General features: G+C 39.0%; 1 protein-coding gene across 4 annotated transcripts in view; it reads right to left on the reverse strand.

The window, feature by feature from the left end:
• Positions 1-18319, reverse strand: part of sugct (succinyl-CoA:glutarate-CoA transferase) — a 126281-nt gene that overhangs the window by 52445 nt on the left and 55517 nt on the right. For 3 of the 4 annotated variants that reach the window (XR_015847489.1, XR_015847491.1, XR_015847490.1), the window contains exons 13-14: positions 17953-18016; positions 9802-9833 (exon numbers count right to left, since the gene is read on the reverse strand). Coding sequence is in view for 1 of the 4 variants with exons in the window: in XM_088321837.1 (XP_088177963.1) it covers positions 15660-15823; positions 17953-18016 (228 nt within the window). In the remaining 3 variants the exon portion in view is untranslated. Of the gene's footprint in view, positions 1-9801; positions 9834-15458; positions 15824-17952; positions 18017-18319 lie in introns of those variants that run through there. The other variant, XM_088321837.1, reaches the window with a different exon arrangement.

Raw genomic sequence — 18319 nt, forward strand, 5'->3', positions numbered from 1 at the left:
ACCAAACCAGATCACAATGAATGTCCGCTCGTGTTTTGATATGAAGTCAAGCGGAAAAAAATAAAACGACAACAAAAAAACAAAAAAACGTGACGTTGCGGGAGATTCACTGTGTTAGCAACTTCCTGTATAATATTTTTTTGCAATGTTTCTAAAGCAGTTGTTCCTGAAATTGTTTGAACAATGGACAATATTTTCCAAAATAACCATAATTTAAATCATAATAACATCAAAATATACTAATTATAAATCCAGTCATGAGCAATATTTGACATATGTCATATGAAACGCACTACAACATACTACGGCCACTATCGTTGCGTTTGCCGCAAAATTTTACGTTTAATACAAACCCAAACAAAGTTTGTTAAGATTTTGGGTAAAGCTAGGGTACTTTTTGATACCCTATTTTCCGGACTATATGTCTCTCAGGAGTACGAGTTGCACCAGCCAAAAAAATGCAGAATTAAGAAGGAAAAAAACACGTTTAAGTCACACATTTTTGGAGGAAATGTGTTTGATAAAAAAACAACATTAAAAACATACATGTCACCCTGAAAGACATTTTTAAATAAATATAATATAGAGAACACGGTATACGAACGTTACACATGCATGCATATCTTAGACACGCTCGAATACGTTGTAATAACATAACATATTAAGAGTTATTCAGATAACTCTAGCATGAAGAACATGCTTACCAAACCATCATCACTCCAAATCAATAAATCTAATTAAATATTCATCCTCAGTGTCACTTTTACCGGTAAACAACTCCAAGACAATAAGCCGCTTCACCTCCTCTTTCAGCTTTGATAAAATTCCACCACAACAGGACAGAGTTGAAATGATCAACACAGAGCGGTTTAGGGTAAAAATAACATGTGAAGTAATATACGGTAACGGTCATAAAAAATTTAAACTTAATAATATGATAATGTGTTAATAATTTCACATACAGGTCTCACCAGAGTCGCAAACTATGAAAAAAACAGCAATTTATATTCCGGAAAATACGGTTTAATACTTGTTGTTTATTCTCTGCATAACAAGGGCTACCAAGCCGCACTTGACATTTTCCACGCTGATTGGCTATAGCTAACACGTTTTTTTTTTAAATATATTTTTTATCTGTATCTTCTGCACAACATTAAAGAACTTTTCCGGTACCGGTTCGGTACCACTGTTCGATAAGCACCACAATGTGTGAGTGTGTATGTGTTGCAATTACTTGAATGAAGGCTGCTGGAACCAAACACTTTTACGTTACCTTGGTTACTGCGTCCTGATGTTTACCGTCACAAAATATAATATTGTTCATTTGAAAAATAATAGTAATAATGAGAATAATGTTGCGTGTTGCTGTTTGAGAAATGTTTTTTGCACTAGAAACTCCAGAGCCCCGCCTTCAAACACATCGACAACTTGTCTGCAGACGCCATTAGCATAGAAACAAGCTAACCACCTGCTACCCGCGCAAAGTGATATGACCTTCACGTATTTTCACTTTTTAGTTTTTTACGGACACCAAAGAGGCTCGTTCGTGTGTGTGTCAGGGTTCGTACACCTTTCCCGTGGCCAAATTCAAGCACTTTTTAAGACTTTCAAAGCTAATTTTTCAATTATTCCAGTATCAATAAAAGAAGTATTCTAGCGCTGATCAAAAGAACAGGTGCCTAGATTTTAGTTTGAAACCCTAACTCTAGCACTAACCTTATTTTGGAACCCTAATATCGGTTTAAAACCCTAACTTGCAGCCCAAACCCTAGATCCTACCCTACTCCTAACCCTAATCCTGTTTCAAACAGTGGACCTAGCTCTAAACCTATTTTGGAATCCTACATTCCAGTTAGAACCCTAATATGGAGCTCAAACCCTAGTTCCTAACCCTACACATAGACCTAACTCTAGCTGTAACCATAGCCCCAGCCCTAAATTCAGTTTAATACCATAATAAGGAGCCTGAACCTTATTTTCTAACCCTAGCCCTAATCCTATTTTGAAATTATAAAATGAAATTTAAACCCATATTTGAAGCCCAAATCTAAGCATCTAACCCTAGCGTAGTGCTTCTATTATTATCCCCATTGGAAGAAGAAATCCTCTCGCATTGACAAGCGCTTCACCTAAAATAAAGCACTTTTTCAAACCTTGTAAACACAACAATAAAATCCAAGTATTTTCAAAGATTTCAAGCACCTGTACGTACCCTGGTGTGTATGACTGTTTTTGTGCTGGAAAGTGAGCTTAAGTTTCCTTATTGTACATTTTTTGTCCCTAAAAGACTGACTGATCTTGATTGTCTTTGTATCCCATAATGCTTTGCTCCTCCACGTTGTTTTGGGGCAAAAAGGCAAAAAAACGTTTCGACCAAAAGCTCCTTTTTTGTTTGTTTTACTTTTGGGCGAGACAAGGGAAACACGCGAAAAAAAAAAAAATATCCAGGAGGGGATGTCTGTATTTGTTGACACTGAACAAGGATGACGAAGAATAAAATGCCTATTTTTTATTCTGTAAATATGGAAAAAAATGATGGCTTTGATGTACAAATGTGCTTGTAACATTTTCTGATCTAATTTATTGGACTTTTCTGCTTCACATTAAAGTTTCAAACTACAAAAGTCTGAGTATGATTATGTCCGATGGAGGAAAAACAGAATGAAGAGTTATGAGAAAAAGGAAAAAGGATATGAATAATGACAAATTAAAAAGAGTAAAATCAGTATTTGGAGGTTGTAAGTCTCAAGGCGGTTTGTGACGTTGACAGATGGGGTCAGACCTTTTCACACTAAGCCTTTTTTCTTGGAGCATGCAAGGACGACGACGGGGCACTCTACATTTTGAAGCACGCTTACATAAAGGGGCCCTTTGCAACAAAAAAATGTCAAATGTTCTCTTTTTCTTTTTTTTTTTAAAGCCACAGTGTGTAATATTTAAACACAGGATGGCACTGTATTGTCTAATATGAATGAAAACTAGTGCCAAATGAGCACAGACAAACATGGCGACTTTGAGGGAGGGATTCCACTATGTAAAAGAAACCTATGATTTTTCATAAAAAATAGTATTGTTATGATGGTTCATGTATTTTTCAAATCATGTAATTCTTTTAGAGAAAGTTTTTGTACCACTAGGAGGCACTAAGTATTTCACACTGTCCTATTTAAAACTACGTTTGATACATTTGTTTTGGGGGTGGGGGGGAGTAATGTTTCATGGTATCAGTACTTGTTATTCAGGCAGCAAAGAGTTTAATAAATTGTATATATATTAAAAAGACAAGTTTATGATAACATCAGAAGTTTCTGCTCATGTATGATTATTGAAGAGTTCCTAACTTGTACGGATAACAACCAGTGGAAAAAATGGCAAAAAAGATCCATTGCTGGTTTGTGTATCTTGTGTCACTACGACAAAACAACTTTTTAATCACAGAAAAATATGTAATTAATTCATCAATTTATTACTTGTTGATTAATGGCTCAATTGTTACTGCTCAACTGTGACTCTAGAAGAGTTCTGAACTCACAGGGGTATCGCGGTAAAGCCACTTGATCTCAGATACAGCACCTTCTTCATCCGATATAATGGTGTAATGTGTCATTCCGCTCATCAACTCGTGAAAAAAATGTTCTGAAAAATCCATCACCGCTTTGTGTATCTGGTGTCGCTACGGCAACGTTAGCAAACTGGGGTGTCAATCAACTCACTCAATCCGCGTGGTCTTTTTTAATTTCCTGTTCTGCTCACTTTCCTCAGCTTGCTCAACATAGGATTAGTGCTTAATGGAGAAGGAAATGACAGGGATACGTCAACGCGGGCGCGCACACACACACAAACACACAGGACCTCCGACGGCCCCCGGTGTCCCCGTTTAGCCTGCTAAACTTTCTCTTTAGACGTTTTCTTTTTCTGAAAAACTGGTCAGCATCCATCTGCGGGTCAGATGGAGCGTCTAGACAAGACTTTGCCAGGACGTCTCGCCGATAAGATGAGGGTGGCGACCCGTCTGACGCTGCCCGAGAGTGATTCATGCCGTGAGTCACGACGGAGATGATGCGCAAGAGTTAAACAGATTGAAGCGACTTGTTTACACTTTTCTCGTGTTCGTCCTTACGACGGGATGAGCCGGAGTCAATCCCTAAAGAATGGATTGGTGGTGTGGCTCTTTGAGACAAAAACAAAATACACTGGTACCTCTTCATCAGAGGTGGATTGAGCAAAAGAACTGTTACTTCTGAATAATATGACTCAAGTAGAAGGAAAATGTAGTCATCCAAATAATTTCTCAAGTAAAAGTAAAGAAGTACCTGGTGAAATATATATATATATATATATATATATATATATATATATATATATATATATATGTGTGTGTGTGTGTGTGTGTGTGTGTGTGTGAACGATTTATTTATTTATTTCAGATGTGGTATGCTGTCATGGTCGCCTTGGTGACCAGTCTGCCCCGCCCAGTTCAACTAATTGTGTCTGCTATTTAAGGCTGGATTCCGGGCTTTGCGGGGGCTGGCTCATTATACATATACACACTCCCGGTCTGTTATGCCTTGTCCAGTTTAGTTGAGTTGGAAGAATCAACTGTTTGTTTTGTCATGTCCCAGAGTTTTGGACAACTTTTATTTTGTTAAATAAAACTTTTGGATCGTTACGCAATTGAGTTCTCCCTTCCTGCCTCCTGCCTCCGTTCTGGTCCGATCACCCCTTTCCATTCCACCTCGTTCCGTGACAGAATGAGCCAGCCACGACAAGAACTCAGCGAACGATCCCAGCGCGATTTGGGGAGACCTGGAGAACGCAGCTTGGCAAGCGCCTACTGAGTCCGACTTCGACTCCCTGCCCGTTCGAACCACGGCCCCGCCCGTCGTGGCCATTGCTGTGCCTCGAATGGGGTCCCGGGAGGAATTGACGCCTGCCTGTTCGACTCTCATGCCTGCCTGCCCGACTCCCGTGCCGATTGCCTGCTATTCAGTCTCCCCTGCCTGCCAGTCCGACTCCGCTGCCTGCCAGTCCGACTCCGCTGCCTGCCAGTCCGACTCCGCTGCCTGCCAGTCCGACTCCGCTGCCTGCCAGCCCGACTCCGCTGCTCCTGTTTTGCCGGTTCTGATTTTGACTCTCGCCTGTTTTTGCCAATTTTGACTCTCATGTTTTGCCGGTTCTGATTTTGTCTCTCATGTTTTGCCGGTTCTGATTTTGACTCTCTCATGTCTTGTCTGTTCTGATTCCGCCTGCCCTGCCTTGCCTGTTCTGATTCCGCCTGTCCTGTCTGAATCGCCACTTCTGAATCGGTCTGTCCTGAGTGCGACTCTTCTGAATCGGTCTGTCCTGAGTGCGACTCTTCTGAATCGGTCTGTCCTGAGTGCGACTCTTCTGAATCGGTCTGTCCCGAGTGCGACTCTTCTGAATCGGTCTGTCCTGAGTGCGGACTCTTCTGAATCGGCCTGTCCTGAGTGCGACTCTTCTGAATCGGCCTGTCCTGCTTATCTGTCCTGTTCTCGTCGGTTCTGCCTGTCTGTTATCCCCTGTCCAGTTTGCCCGCCGGACCCCCCCCCTGCCGAGCGCCGATTCCGATCCGCCTGACGCAGATGGCGCCTGCCTCTTCCCGTTCCTGCGTGTTCGGAGGAGGGAGCGGGGTTGCCCCAATCGTGAGCGTCGAACCATTCCGGGGTGCGAGGTAGTAATTCTTTCTTTTTGGGACCTCGGGAGCTGTCCCTTAAAGGGGGGGCTCTGTCATGGTCGCCTTGGTGACCAGTCTGCCCCGCCCTCTGGGCAACAGCTGAAGCAGTTCAACTAATTGTGTCTGCTATTTAAGGCTGGATTCTGGGCTTTGCGGGGGCTGGCTCATTATACATATACACACTCCCGGTCTGTTATGCCTTGTCCTGTTTTAGTTTAAAACATTGTCCGTTCTGTTATGCCTTGTCCAGTTTAGTTGAGTTGGAAGAATCAACTGTTTGTTTTGTCATGTCCCAGAGTTTTGGACAACTTTTATTTTGTTAAATAAAACTTTTGGATCGTTACGCAATTGAGTTCTCCCTTCCTGCCTCCTGCCTCCGTTCTGGTCCGATCACCCCTTCGACCCCACCGCGTCACGTGACAGTATGCCACCCTTGTATTTTATTGGTTAGAGCGGTATTGTTAGTTAGGGACCTCTACTGGAGAGAAGTTAGGCCGTTTAGCTGGTTACCTTCCTAGATGTTTCTCTTGTTTGGCATAGGGGCAGCACGGTGGCTGGTGGTTACTGTACCTCCTTCGCAGAACAATTATGAAGTCATGGTTGGTGAGCATATGATTGGTTGTATGTCTCTGTGTGCTCTGTGACTGGCTGGCAACCAGTTGAGGGTGTCCCCTGCCCACTGCCTGAAGATAGCTGGGTTGGGCTCAAGGACCCCGGTGACCCTACTGAGGATAAGTGGTGCAGATGATGGATGGATGTTTGACAAACCTCCACTAGTCCCTGGCCTGGTTTTGGGAATTTTGTCTAAGTAATATTATCTTATTGTTGTTATTCAATATACCTACTTTTTGTTACCTTGTATTGACTAGTTTCTTTGCTTTAGCACCCTCATTTTCCCATTTTTCTGGTTTTAGTTATTTCTGTTACACAGAATTTTCAAACCTGCTAATCTTCAGGCTATGATCTGTACCAACGAGCACCTCCAGACACGAAAATTTTGGTATACACAACAATATTCTTGCTTGCGATATGAAAAAAAAAAAAACGGTTCACCTGCAGTCCCCAGATGTTAAAACTAGAGATTGCTCACCGCTTGTGACTGCTTACCGCCAGCATCAACTCATCCAGTTTGCACATGCAACCTACTTTATGTAAAAAACATCTTTGTTGCATTTAAGGTAATTTAAAGTTAAAGTAACTACAATTTTAAGTGTACAGTAAGTGCTTACGTATGATCAAAGGTCTCTCAATCTCATACCTGTCAACCTCTGCCAATTGCTCCCCTTATTTATGATTGTAAATCTAACCTTTGAAGCGATAATAGACCTTACAAACACAACGTGGCTCCAGACTATGTAGAATACCACAACAGTATCAGCAATCTATGATGACGTAATCGTCTGCTACCGGTGACTGAGATGATCCAGATTAGAGCAGAAATATGCAAGACAAGATCGGTGTTTTTACATTTCTTTCCACAGTCTAAAATTTTAATACAGTGTACACAACTTGAAATAATCAAAAATGTATAAAATACGGTGAACACGTATAAGTTGATAGGTATGCAATCTCTGTCACTCTTCCTTACAAAGCCAGGATTTGGCTGCTTGGAGTGGTCGGGAGCTACAGTACCCAAGTTAGCTGCCAGGGGGCGTTAGTAACCTCACAAACGCAAACCACTTATAAAAAGATGGATTTTGTGTGTACCTAGCTAAAGACACTCACATAGGCCTAAAACACAACTAGATTAATTTTCATGAAAATTGGTTTAACAGTTTCAAAGACGATATATCACCTACAAACACACAAATTAGGAATTTATAAAATAGTTTAGATTTTGAATTTATATGATTTGGAGAGCGAGAGAGAAAGAGAGAGAGAGATACATAGATATGGATGGATTAAATTTAAATAAAATAGATTTAGATTACATAGATTAATTTACCATTGAATATGTTTTTAGTGATCAGGACGATGTGATGTGTTTTATTGGCATTTTGGGTTCACTTTGGTTCTTTTCAAAGGTACAGGTCAATTTGTTTTTAACTTTTCATACTGTGAAAATGGTTTCGTTACAAGAGCAATTCGAGCTAAGACCACGACCCTCGAACAAATGAAGCTCATATGAATAGGTACCACTGGAAAACAACTGAGGCAAAAGTAAACTTGTGTCAGTTTTTTCCCCCTAAAAATCGACATGAGAAAATAGGCGTTTAGCCATCGATGGATTCGATTGCGTGAAAAAGAGGAGCAGAGTTTCCCCGGGCTTGAGAGACTTTGGCTGACCCGCGCCTGACTCGGGAATCGGGGAAAGACATCGGAAGCGAGGGCAGGAAAACACGCCGCGACACTAGAGCCAACTTCACAACAATTTCAGGAGTTCTTCGGGATGTTTCCTGAATTGATAAAATTTTTGGGGTGGGGCGTTTCATTCAATTCTGTTTACTTGCTTATTTGTGTACTGTATTTGTGTATTTTGTGTTTGGGTGCGCATTATACACAAAGTTATTTGTGAAACGATCAGTCGTTAAATATCACTGACCATCGTTGCAAAGATATTCAATGCAACAGGAATTGAACCCAGGTTGTGGCGCGGTGAAAGCGCTGAAACCTAAGCCCTAGACAACCAGTGACAATAAGAAATACACAAAATGTACATTTTGTTTTCCTTTAAATTATTTTTTTAAATTTTTATTATTTGTTGTGTTTTTTTGTTATTTTTTTTTAATTTAATTTTGTTTAAAATGCACTTAAGTACAATGATCAAAATACAAGCTATATGTGAAAAAAATTAACAAACAATAAAAAAAAAAAATCATAATTATGCGTCCCCTTTTTTGGGGAATTTATCATTCTTTATTTTCTCATCTCATTAGCTGCACCTCTTCTCCTCAGTAGGGTCCCGGGGGTGCTGGAGCCCATCCCAGCAATCATCGGGCAGTGGGCAGGGGACACCCTGAACTGGTTGCCAGCCAATCGCAGGGCACACAGGGACAGACAACTCGCTTGCTCATTCACACCTAGGGATAATTCGGACCGGCCAATCCACCTGAAATGCATGTTTTTGGAATGTGGGAGGAAACCGGAGTGCCCGGAGAAAACCCACGCAAGCACGGGGAGAACATACAAACTCCGCACAGGAAGTCTGGTAGCTGGATTTGAACCCACACAGGAAGTTCCCAAGACCTTAGAACTGTGCCGCGCACGCGCTAACCACTGCGCCGCCGTGCTGCCTATCCTTTATTTTATTGTATTGAATTAATTAGAGCTTTTAGCAATACAGTGGTGGTACAACAAGAGGGTTATACTTTTGTATCTTCCTAAGACGCACTCAAAAAAACTTTTCTTTTTTCATCATTTTGAGGGTTTGAGGTGGCATTTGGACTGTATTTGAAACAGTCCTTTTCTGTTTTCATCCTCAAATAAATGAAAACAACCAGCACGCACGTGAAATCACTGTGCACCCCCCCCTCTTTTTGTCCAGCCAAATGCACTTTGTGGCAAAACACCAATGATAAAGTAAGGTAAAGACAGATAGACACGGGGAAAAAAAATAAAATAAAATAAAAAAATAAAATATATATATATATATATATAAAGGCTCTTTAAACTCAGCTGAGCATTGTTAACACAATAGATAAAATAAATTTTTAAGGACATCTCAAACTATGCACCCCACCTTTAAAGAACCAAGCAGAAAAAAATCTGTTTGGAAATTTTGCGAATTCCTGTATGTATTTGGAGGATGAGAGCGAAAAGCGTCACGTGCTTTCTAATGTGGACGTAAACAAAGATGATGATTCACTCAGCGATGCTGAGCGCGAGCAGCTGTATTATGACGGCTCGCTCGCACACATTGTAAACACAAGACCAGCTGTCTGATGCAGACTATGGGATGGGACTGATGGCTGAACATGTCTGCCTCAGGCTTCCAAGGTTTCAGGGGCGAATCCCACGCTTGCTAAGGTTTTAAGTGGGGCGAGAACAAAAAAAAAGGAGGGGGACACATGACTTGAGGAGCCAAAATAATGTGGTAAGGGAGGCTAAACTGAAGCAAGGGTGGGGTCCTAGTTATTAAAATTTAAAAGAAAAAAAAAGTAGCTCACCTTCAAAGAAGACTGTTTCCCGGGAATCCTCCCTGCACAGAAAAAGTCATAAGGAACACAAGTTGGGTCCTAAGATATAATTTGGATGTGCTATGTGAAGACACTAGTAACTCTGAATAAGGAAAGTAAGGAAGAGAAGGGAATGCAGGATGAGAGGAAGAGAGGATGAGTGAAAGGGAGAAAAAAAGGAAGGAAAGAAATGAGGGAAGAAAGAAAGAAATAAAGGAGGAAATAATGAAAAAAGAAAGAAGGGAAGAAAGAAATAAGGAGAGAAAGGAGGGAAAAAAGAAAGAAAGATAGAAAGAAAGGACAAATAGAATGAAAAAAGAAAGTAGGAAAGAAGGAAGCAAGGATGGGAGGAGTGGAATGAAGGAAGGAAGAAACAAAAGAAGGAAGGAACAAAGGAAGAAAGAAAGGAAGGTTGGAAAGGTGGACGAATGGAAGGGTGGAAAGGTGGAAGGAAGGGATGAAAGAAGGCAAGATGGGAAGCAGTACAGAGAAGGGACAGAAGAGGAGGGAGGGCGCAAAAAGATAGGAAGAATCAAGAAATGAAGGCAGGGAGAAAAGAAGGGAAGAAGGAAAGCAAGCAAGGAGCAAGGAAGGCTTAAAGGCAAGCAGGAAGAAAGGAAGGAAGAGAGAGTAAGGGATCTAGAGCAGGAGGGAAAATAGGAAGAGAGTAAGAAATGAAAGAATATAAGAAGGAAGAAGAAAGGTAAAAAAGAGGAAGAAAAGCAGGCAGGCAAGAAGACATAAAGGGAAGCAAGAAGGAACTAAAAACGAGGGAAAGATGGAAGAACAGAGGGAGTGAGGGAGCAAGGGAGGTAGGATCAAAGAAAGATAGGAAGAGTGGAGGGAAAGTAGCAAAGGCGGAAGGTAAGAGGAAAAAGTAGGAAAGCAAGAAGGGGGAACAACGGAAGAAGAAGTGAGCACCGGAGGAAGTATAAAAGGAAGATATGAAGGGAGGAAGGAAGAGAAAGGGATAGAAGGGAGAAAAGAAGGAAGGAACAGTGAAATAAGATAGGACTGAAGGAAACACGGAAAAAAGCAATGTTAGATTGATAGATGGATGGATGGATAGATAGCCATGGGTCTCAACGTGGGTCGAACAACACATTCATCACATCTCAACTTTAGCAAACTCGGGAGCAAGTTCCGGAGCGAATCCGAGTTGCGCCTCAAAGAGCTGTGCTGGATCCACCTCGTTTCCTGCGAGGAGAACCGGTTGCTACGGTAACTGGAGTACACATCCTGTCCAGACTGTACCCAGCAGGTGTGTGATCGCGATATAATGTAAAACGCAGCTGCCGCAGTGGCGCACAGGACACCCCCTTTCTCTCCACCCTTCCCCCTTCTCTGTCTCCAACTCCAAGAAGTCTTTTCCAAAGAATATCCTGACGGACGTCATAAGAGGGAGTCCCGGCCATGTGGCCGAAGCCTGCAAAAGCAGACAGTCGGATGGAATTTAGACGTGTATGGCAGCCAATAAGTTAATTATCAATTGTGGTTGGGTAATATGGTCTGCGTTTCTTTAAAGGGACATTTGCACTGCATCTATTTATATAAAACCACGACAGTTTCAATGACTGTTCAAGAGGTCACCGATCACTTAACTCATTCAATGGCTGATTCTCTCAAATGGAAGAGCCAATGTATGCCATTTTGACTCATTTTTGTAGGCCTACAGAAAACATAGATCTTTAGCTACATAGACATAGGACATATCAAAAGAAAGCATCAACCCTTGTCTTTTATTAGAAAAAGTATGCCATCTAGCTTTTACCGTTGTTTAGTAAACAACAGTTGAATGTTGCTGAATTTCTTGAAAATAATTGTTTCCAAGAAAACTTGAGGAAAAAATGGCATTTTGGGGAAGGGTGCATTTGAGCAGAACTTTAATTTAGGTGCTTTTTTTGCATTTGTGGTACCTCCAATATCTAAACTTTCCATAAACACAAGGGAACTTTGCATGCAAAATAAGATTTTGTTTCAAGAACACTGAACGTATGCAAGTACTTTGCAGCACACCAATGTTTCCAGTGACCTGATCACATGATATCGGTTACCATGAAAATCGGGTTCCTGCAGACGTGCACAAAACATCATCCCTCTTAGCGCCAATGAGGAAGACGTTCTCATCTGTTTTAAAAAAAGATTAGGCACAACTGTCCGTAAATGAGTTAACCAAGAAACTTGGCTGAATTGATCTTCGTTGATGTTTTTGAGGGGACATTTTCAATATAGATTCATAAATAATCACTACAGTTTCAGAGACTACTAAAGAGTAGATTAATAAATAGATTGAGAGGCTATTGGATAGAATTAAGACATGTATGGCCGTAAATGATTTAATGAGTTATCGCGGTTGCTTAAATTGATCTGTAGTTGTTTTTGAGGGTAAATTTGCATTCATAAAACACTATGACAGTTAATTAATTCATCGACAGACAATTTATTAATCGTTTGGATAAAACTACGACGTAAACAAGTTAATTAATAAATACAGGTTGATCTAAAAGATCTGCAATTATTTTTATGGGATGTTAACACGAGTTTCAGGACCTGCTCAAAAGTAGATTCATCAAGAGGATAGTTTAGATGTTTATGGCAGATAATTAACATAGTTAATTATGAAATATGGTTGGTTAAAATAATATGCAATTTATTAGGAGACATTTTTCAAAATTTCAGTTACTGCTCAAATGTAGATACATTTTTAAAAATTAATTGTTTGGATAGATTTTACCCTCTTACCAATGAATATTTTCTTATTCTTAAAGACTAGTAAAAAAAATTAATTCAAAAAATATTTTAAAAAAACAAAACATAAATGAAAAATAAGACATGTTGTTGACATTGGAAATTTGCTCACTTTATTTTTCCTCTAAAATAATCAAGTGAAGATTTTAGAAGTGCTGATTTTTACAAAGCCTAGACAAGTGATTAATTATGCTATATTATCATTTTACTCATGTTTAAATTAACATACTTTGTTTTGGAATAGATTGAGTGAAATTATATTAACGTATGTAAAGGACTACAGTCGTTCTTTTGTTTTGTTTGAGTAAAACTATTTAAAGTTGTCTTATTTCTTAAGAAAAATCAAAATTCAAATGATTAAATAATGCTTAAACAAAAGACAGAGAAGTTGAGTTTATGGACTTGGATGGGCATGGGTGTTGAATGAATTTTGTCCTTGCGTGACACCATAGCTATTAAAGAGGGAGACAGGTAAAGGTGGACTCCAGTTTAAATTTTTTCATATGCACGACAAGGACTGTTGCAGAAAAACTATTTAAGCATCCTTGGCAGTAACGTATGTTTGTTTACTTATTTGTCTAATTGAAATATTTTATCTTTGTAGCATTGTGAGTTTGGATGAATGAACGCTTGTTTGGATATTGATGCGGGGTAGTGTTTGTACTGTGAAGACCCAGAGCTGACTTGGTTTTAAGTTTGTATACCCTGACACAGTTTTCACAGTGCTATGGAGTCGAGACTCTATTTGGGGATCCAAGGGCTGCTACAACGTGATTTTTAATCGGATTCCTTGCGGAATCAACAAATTATTCATTTAGTCGAATATTGATACTGGTATTGGTCTATTATCGAGGATATTTGATAAGAAGCTAGTACATAACATTTTGATAAATATATATTTTTTGTAATTATTGAAGTTCAGCAGCAGATATTTCCAAACAAATAATTGAAAATTATGCAATAACGAATACGATTATTTGTTAGTACTTTTTTTTTCAAACGAGTACTCAAGAAGTGACAACAGCTGGCCTGTAAAGGCCCCCAGGGGCCAATCTGGGCCGTGGTGTCAAATGCTTCAAATCATATTTGTATTTTTTTAAACGTTTGGATTCGACTTTTGTGAGTCTCTGAGTGGCTTTCCAGCTGCAGCTGTAAGCCTTCAAAATAAAAGTATCATTGATGTCAGCAGGTCTGCGATCGGCATCAGGATGCCAAAATAAAAAAAAGAAAAACGGGAAAGCCTCCGGTTCCTCCAGATGTGAGACAGTCGGGGACACTTTAAGAGCTGCTGACTTACGTACATCCGACCGGGTCATCTGTCAGCCATCCGGTCACTCGTGTCATTCACCCGATTCGCGCCTTCCCGGTGTTGTGACGGCTAGCGGGACGACAGTTAACGTTAGCGCGCATCTATAGTTGACTGGTTGTTTTTGAGAGGAAGCGCTTCACTTTTTCCGTTTTAGACAGCGGTGATTTGTCACGGCGTAACCTAATAAACCTGAAGGTGGCCAGGTTTGTCACACGACGGACCTAAGCCAGACAACTAGAAAAAAGAATGTTAATGGGAAAAGTACTGCTTCATTTTTCTTACTTAAAAAAAAAGAAATCAAGTCCAAAATATTATAGCGCTTTTTAAAAGTTGAAGCATTAAAGCTGAAGAGTCAAAAGCTAAAGCTCAAACCGTTTTAACTAAAAAGTTAAAGCTTAAAAGCTGCTTTTACCTTAGAGTTGAGCATTTTGAAGTACTTAAAACTGCTTTAACTTGAGCGTTAAAACTTTAAAGCTATGTTAACATTGGGTAAAGACTTTAAAGCACACTTAGAAGCTGCTTTAAGTTATGATTTAACACATTTAAGCAGCTTTAATGCATAGGTTGATGTTTTAAATCTTTATAGAGTTAAAGCTTCAAAGCTAGGTTAACATAAGGGTTAAGATTTTAAAGCACACTTAAAGCTGCTTTAACTTAAAAGTTAATAAATTATGACCCCTCACGGCCCTTTCCAAAGCAGATTTAATGTATTAACTCTTAAGTTCATGCAACTTTAACTCTAAAGTGTAAAAAGAAAGCTGCGTTGACTTAAATATTAAAGCTGTAGCACTGCTTTAACTCAAAAGTTACCATTCTAAAGCAGCTTTGATGTAAAGATTAATGCTTTAAATCTGCTCTAACTCCAAAATAAAGCTGTAAAACTGGTTTAAACTACAGAGTTACGGTTGAAAAGTTGCTTTAAAATAAGTGTTAACACTCTAATGCATCTCCAATGCAAACCTAGCACTTTAAAGCTGCTTTAATGCAAAGGTTTGAGCAGGAAAGCTTCATTAAATCACGTATTAACGCTTTAAGATTGCTTTAACTCAAACATTAACTCATTAAAGCTCTTAAATGCAAAAAGCTTTAAATCTGCTTTAACTAAAATTTTGTAGTTGTAAAATTGCTATAGACTAAAGAGTTAAAATAAATTAGAAGTTAATATTCAAATCTGGAGATGTGAAACTCCTTTAACTATATAATTAGAGTTGAAAAGCTACTTTAAATTAAGAGTTAACACTTTAAAGAAGCTTAAAGACAAAATTAAAGCTTTTAACTTAAACTAAAGCCTAAACTGACACATTAAAGGTGTAAAACTGTTTTAATTAAAGAGGTAATGTTGAAGCTGCTTGCTCCTTAAGAGTTAACACTTAAAAGCAGCCTTAATGTAAAGGTTAAAGGTGTAAACCTGCTTTACTTCAAGAAATAAAATGTCAATCATGCAATAATTTAACAGTTAAATCTGTTAAGTAGCTTTAACTCAAGAATTAACTCAAAACGTAAAGCTGGAATAAGGCTTTAACTTTTGACAGGACATATTTACAACATGCTCTATAAAGGTACACAAGAATAAACAAAGTAGAGGAAATTTTATTGTATCAAAGACAGTAATGGTATCGATATTGATGATCACTATAAGTAGAAAAAAGTAAAGTATATGAAGAGGTCGTGACTACTTAAGGGTAGATTTAGCTATTTAAATGTTTATCATAAAAAGTATAGATTTAGTATCTGTATTTTAATACTTTTCTAATCAAAAGAATGGAGAGCTGACTTTTAACACTACAACCAATCAGAACACTGGGTTTTGCGCCACGGCTCCCGCCCCCAGCAGCTCGTTGATGATGTCATCGTTGTAGGACAAAACGTCCCGCAGCACCTGCGTCGTGTGCTGACCAATCACAGGAGGGGGTGTGGCCTTGCCGTGGGAAAAGCTGCTGTAACGAACGGCGGGACCTGAGCGACAAAATACATCCGTCCGAACATGTACCCTACTGTCCTCACTATAAGGTACACGCACACCGCAAGAATTGCCTTTGGTGATATATTTTCATATATAAGCCACACCGGACTTTAAGGCGCATGGAATTAAACTTGCAGTAAGGGCCAGGGTTGCCCCCAAACGTACCGTATTTGTGCATTTATTGATTAGTCGGAGTATATCACTAATTACAATTGATTAACATTGGATGCAATGAGGATCAAACCCAAATCGCGGAGAGAACCGTATCCATTAGGCTACCAGGGATACAAATTACACATGGAAATGCATTGGATTTTATGTAATCATCTCATTATTTTTAGTCTCAGTAATAAATTGTTGGGGTTATTATTGTGCCGAGCCGCAAGAATATTGTTAGACATTAAACCGGTCTGTGGCACAGGCTACTTACTAAGTCTTTATGAAGCGCACGAGATTCTAAGTAAATGAAGAAAAAGGCATTTTAGGATGAAATTTGGTTGTCCCGAAAAATACATATGAACACATGGCCAAACGAATTCATTAAAATTTGATGCTAACAATGCTTGGTTAGTTTAGAAGATATGAAACACAATTTTATACCAGTGTCTGAAATAACGTTTGCGCGGACGCGTGCATCTGTTACGTCGGGCGTACAACTTACAAAGCGTCTCTGCCTGACAAAAAAAAATATTTTTTTTCTTTTTTTACAAATAAAACTTTTTATACCGATTTTGAAATCTTCGTTCGTTTTCGGAATTTCGGTTCGTTTGGTAATTTGCATACTTGGCAGCCAATCAGAAGCCTGCATCGAATAACTTTGTGCTTCCGGACTTTCCCGAGCGTTATAAGGTCGTGCATTTGCATATTACTTTCCAAAGTAAACGCACAGAGAACACAAGAAAATGAAGTGGTTAGGAATTAAGACTTGTCAATTTAATGGCCCTCTTACTCGAGGTATTGCGGTAAGACATTTTCCATTTTGTGACGTCATTACGCAAGCACCATTTTTCGTTTTTCTAATTGTTGATTGCCATGTTCTATTGAATGGTGCCGTGTTCTTGTTTGCTTGCTGTTGAGGAATAAATATGCTTAAAGGCTGAACCACAATGTCCTGCTTATCTTCTCACGCATGAAGAAACTGCATACTCTGACATATCCTTACCAGGAATCAAGCCAAAACTTCAGAAAAAATATTCAAAAGAAGCTAACAAAATTGATGACGCTACAAAACGTAAACGTACATTAAAAGCATCGTTAAAAGAGTTCACATGGCTTGTAGCAGACGACACAACGCAAACATTGCATGAATGAAGATGAGTAAATACAGGTACATACTGATGGCAGATGGAAAACAGCGATGTCATACACATACAATGAATGTAGAAGTAAATTTATAATAAACTTAATTTTAAAGTGTTGTTTTTTGTTATATATTCTGATAATCTATCCTTTTTTTTTTTTTTTTTTTTTTTTTGCGATTAGTCTTCTTATTGCATTTGAAAAATGGGGCAGGCAACTTTTCAGAGTTGGCTGCCCTGGTGTCCGGCAACTTTTTGTCACGAGTTTCAGACATTGTTTTATACCAAATTTTAATCACATTCTGTTTACTCATTTCTCTATCATTTGTATTTGATTATGTGAGTAAAAATAGTGTGATAATGAGATGAGACCTATTGCCGGTTCAATGTCTGACAATATTCTTCTAGCCCGGCCCAATAATAACATCAACAATGAAATACCTTGAATAAGAATAGCGTGATAATGACACTTTTTTGTGATGTCTGTATCCCTAGTAGCCAAGTGGATAGGATCCAGCACGCTCCCAACCGCGATCTAGGTTTTATTTCCGTTGCATCCAATTTTTGCAATTGTGATCAGCGATATATTTCAATCAATACACAACTCTGGTGCTTATTTAGTTTTAGTGCAACTCGAGCCCTTGCATATAGTTTTAATTATATGTTCCTTGTAGTCCGGTTGCAACTTGTATGTGAAAAATCATTAAAAAGACAAATTTTGGTGTGTGCGCCAAATAATCCAGTTAACTTTATAGTGCTGCAAACACAATATATGAAAAACAAAGACAGAATTTGGGTGAATGAATGAATGAATGTGCACCAACCAGGCACGGTGATGCGTCCGGCGGTGGGGTGTTTCATCTCCTGCACGAGGCCGTTGTGTTTCACCTAAACACAAATTATTATTATTATTATTATTTGATTGTTACATTATATAATTGAATTATTACGTCATCATGTTTTCATTCAGTTTGCGGTCCAGTGATTACCAATAAAATAAGAATAGAATAGAATAGAATATACCTTTATTGTCATTGTTACAAAATGGGTTAACATATTGTGACAACGAAATTGGGCATGACACTCCAGTTTTACACATTAACAGTGAGGTATGAGCCAAGAAGATAAAGGAACAGAGAAGTTTAGATTATAAAACAAGGGGGATAAGGTTATAGTTATAATTTACATGGT

Source organism: Urocampus carinirostris, chromosome 18 (assembly GCF_059441175.1).
Source record: "Urocampus carinirostris isolate Australia breed hairy pipefish chromosome 18, RoL_Ucar_1.0, whole genome shotgun sequence".
NCBI classification, from domain to species: domain Eukaryota; kingdom Metazoa; phylum Chordata; class Actinopteri; order Syngnathiformes; family Syngnathidae; genus Urocampus; species Urocampus carinirostris.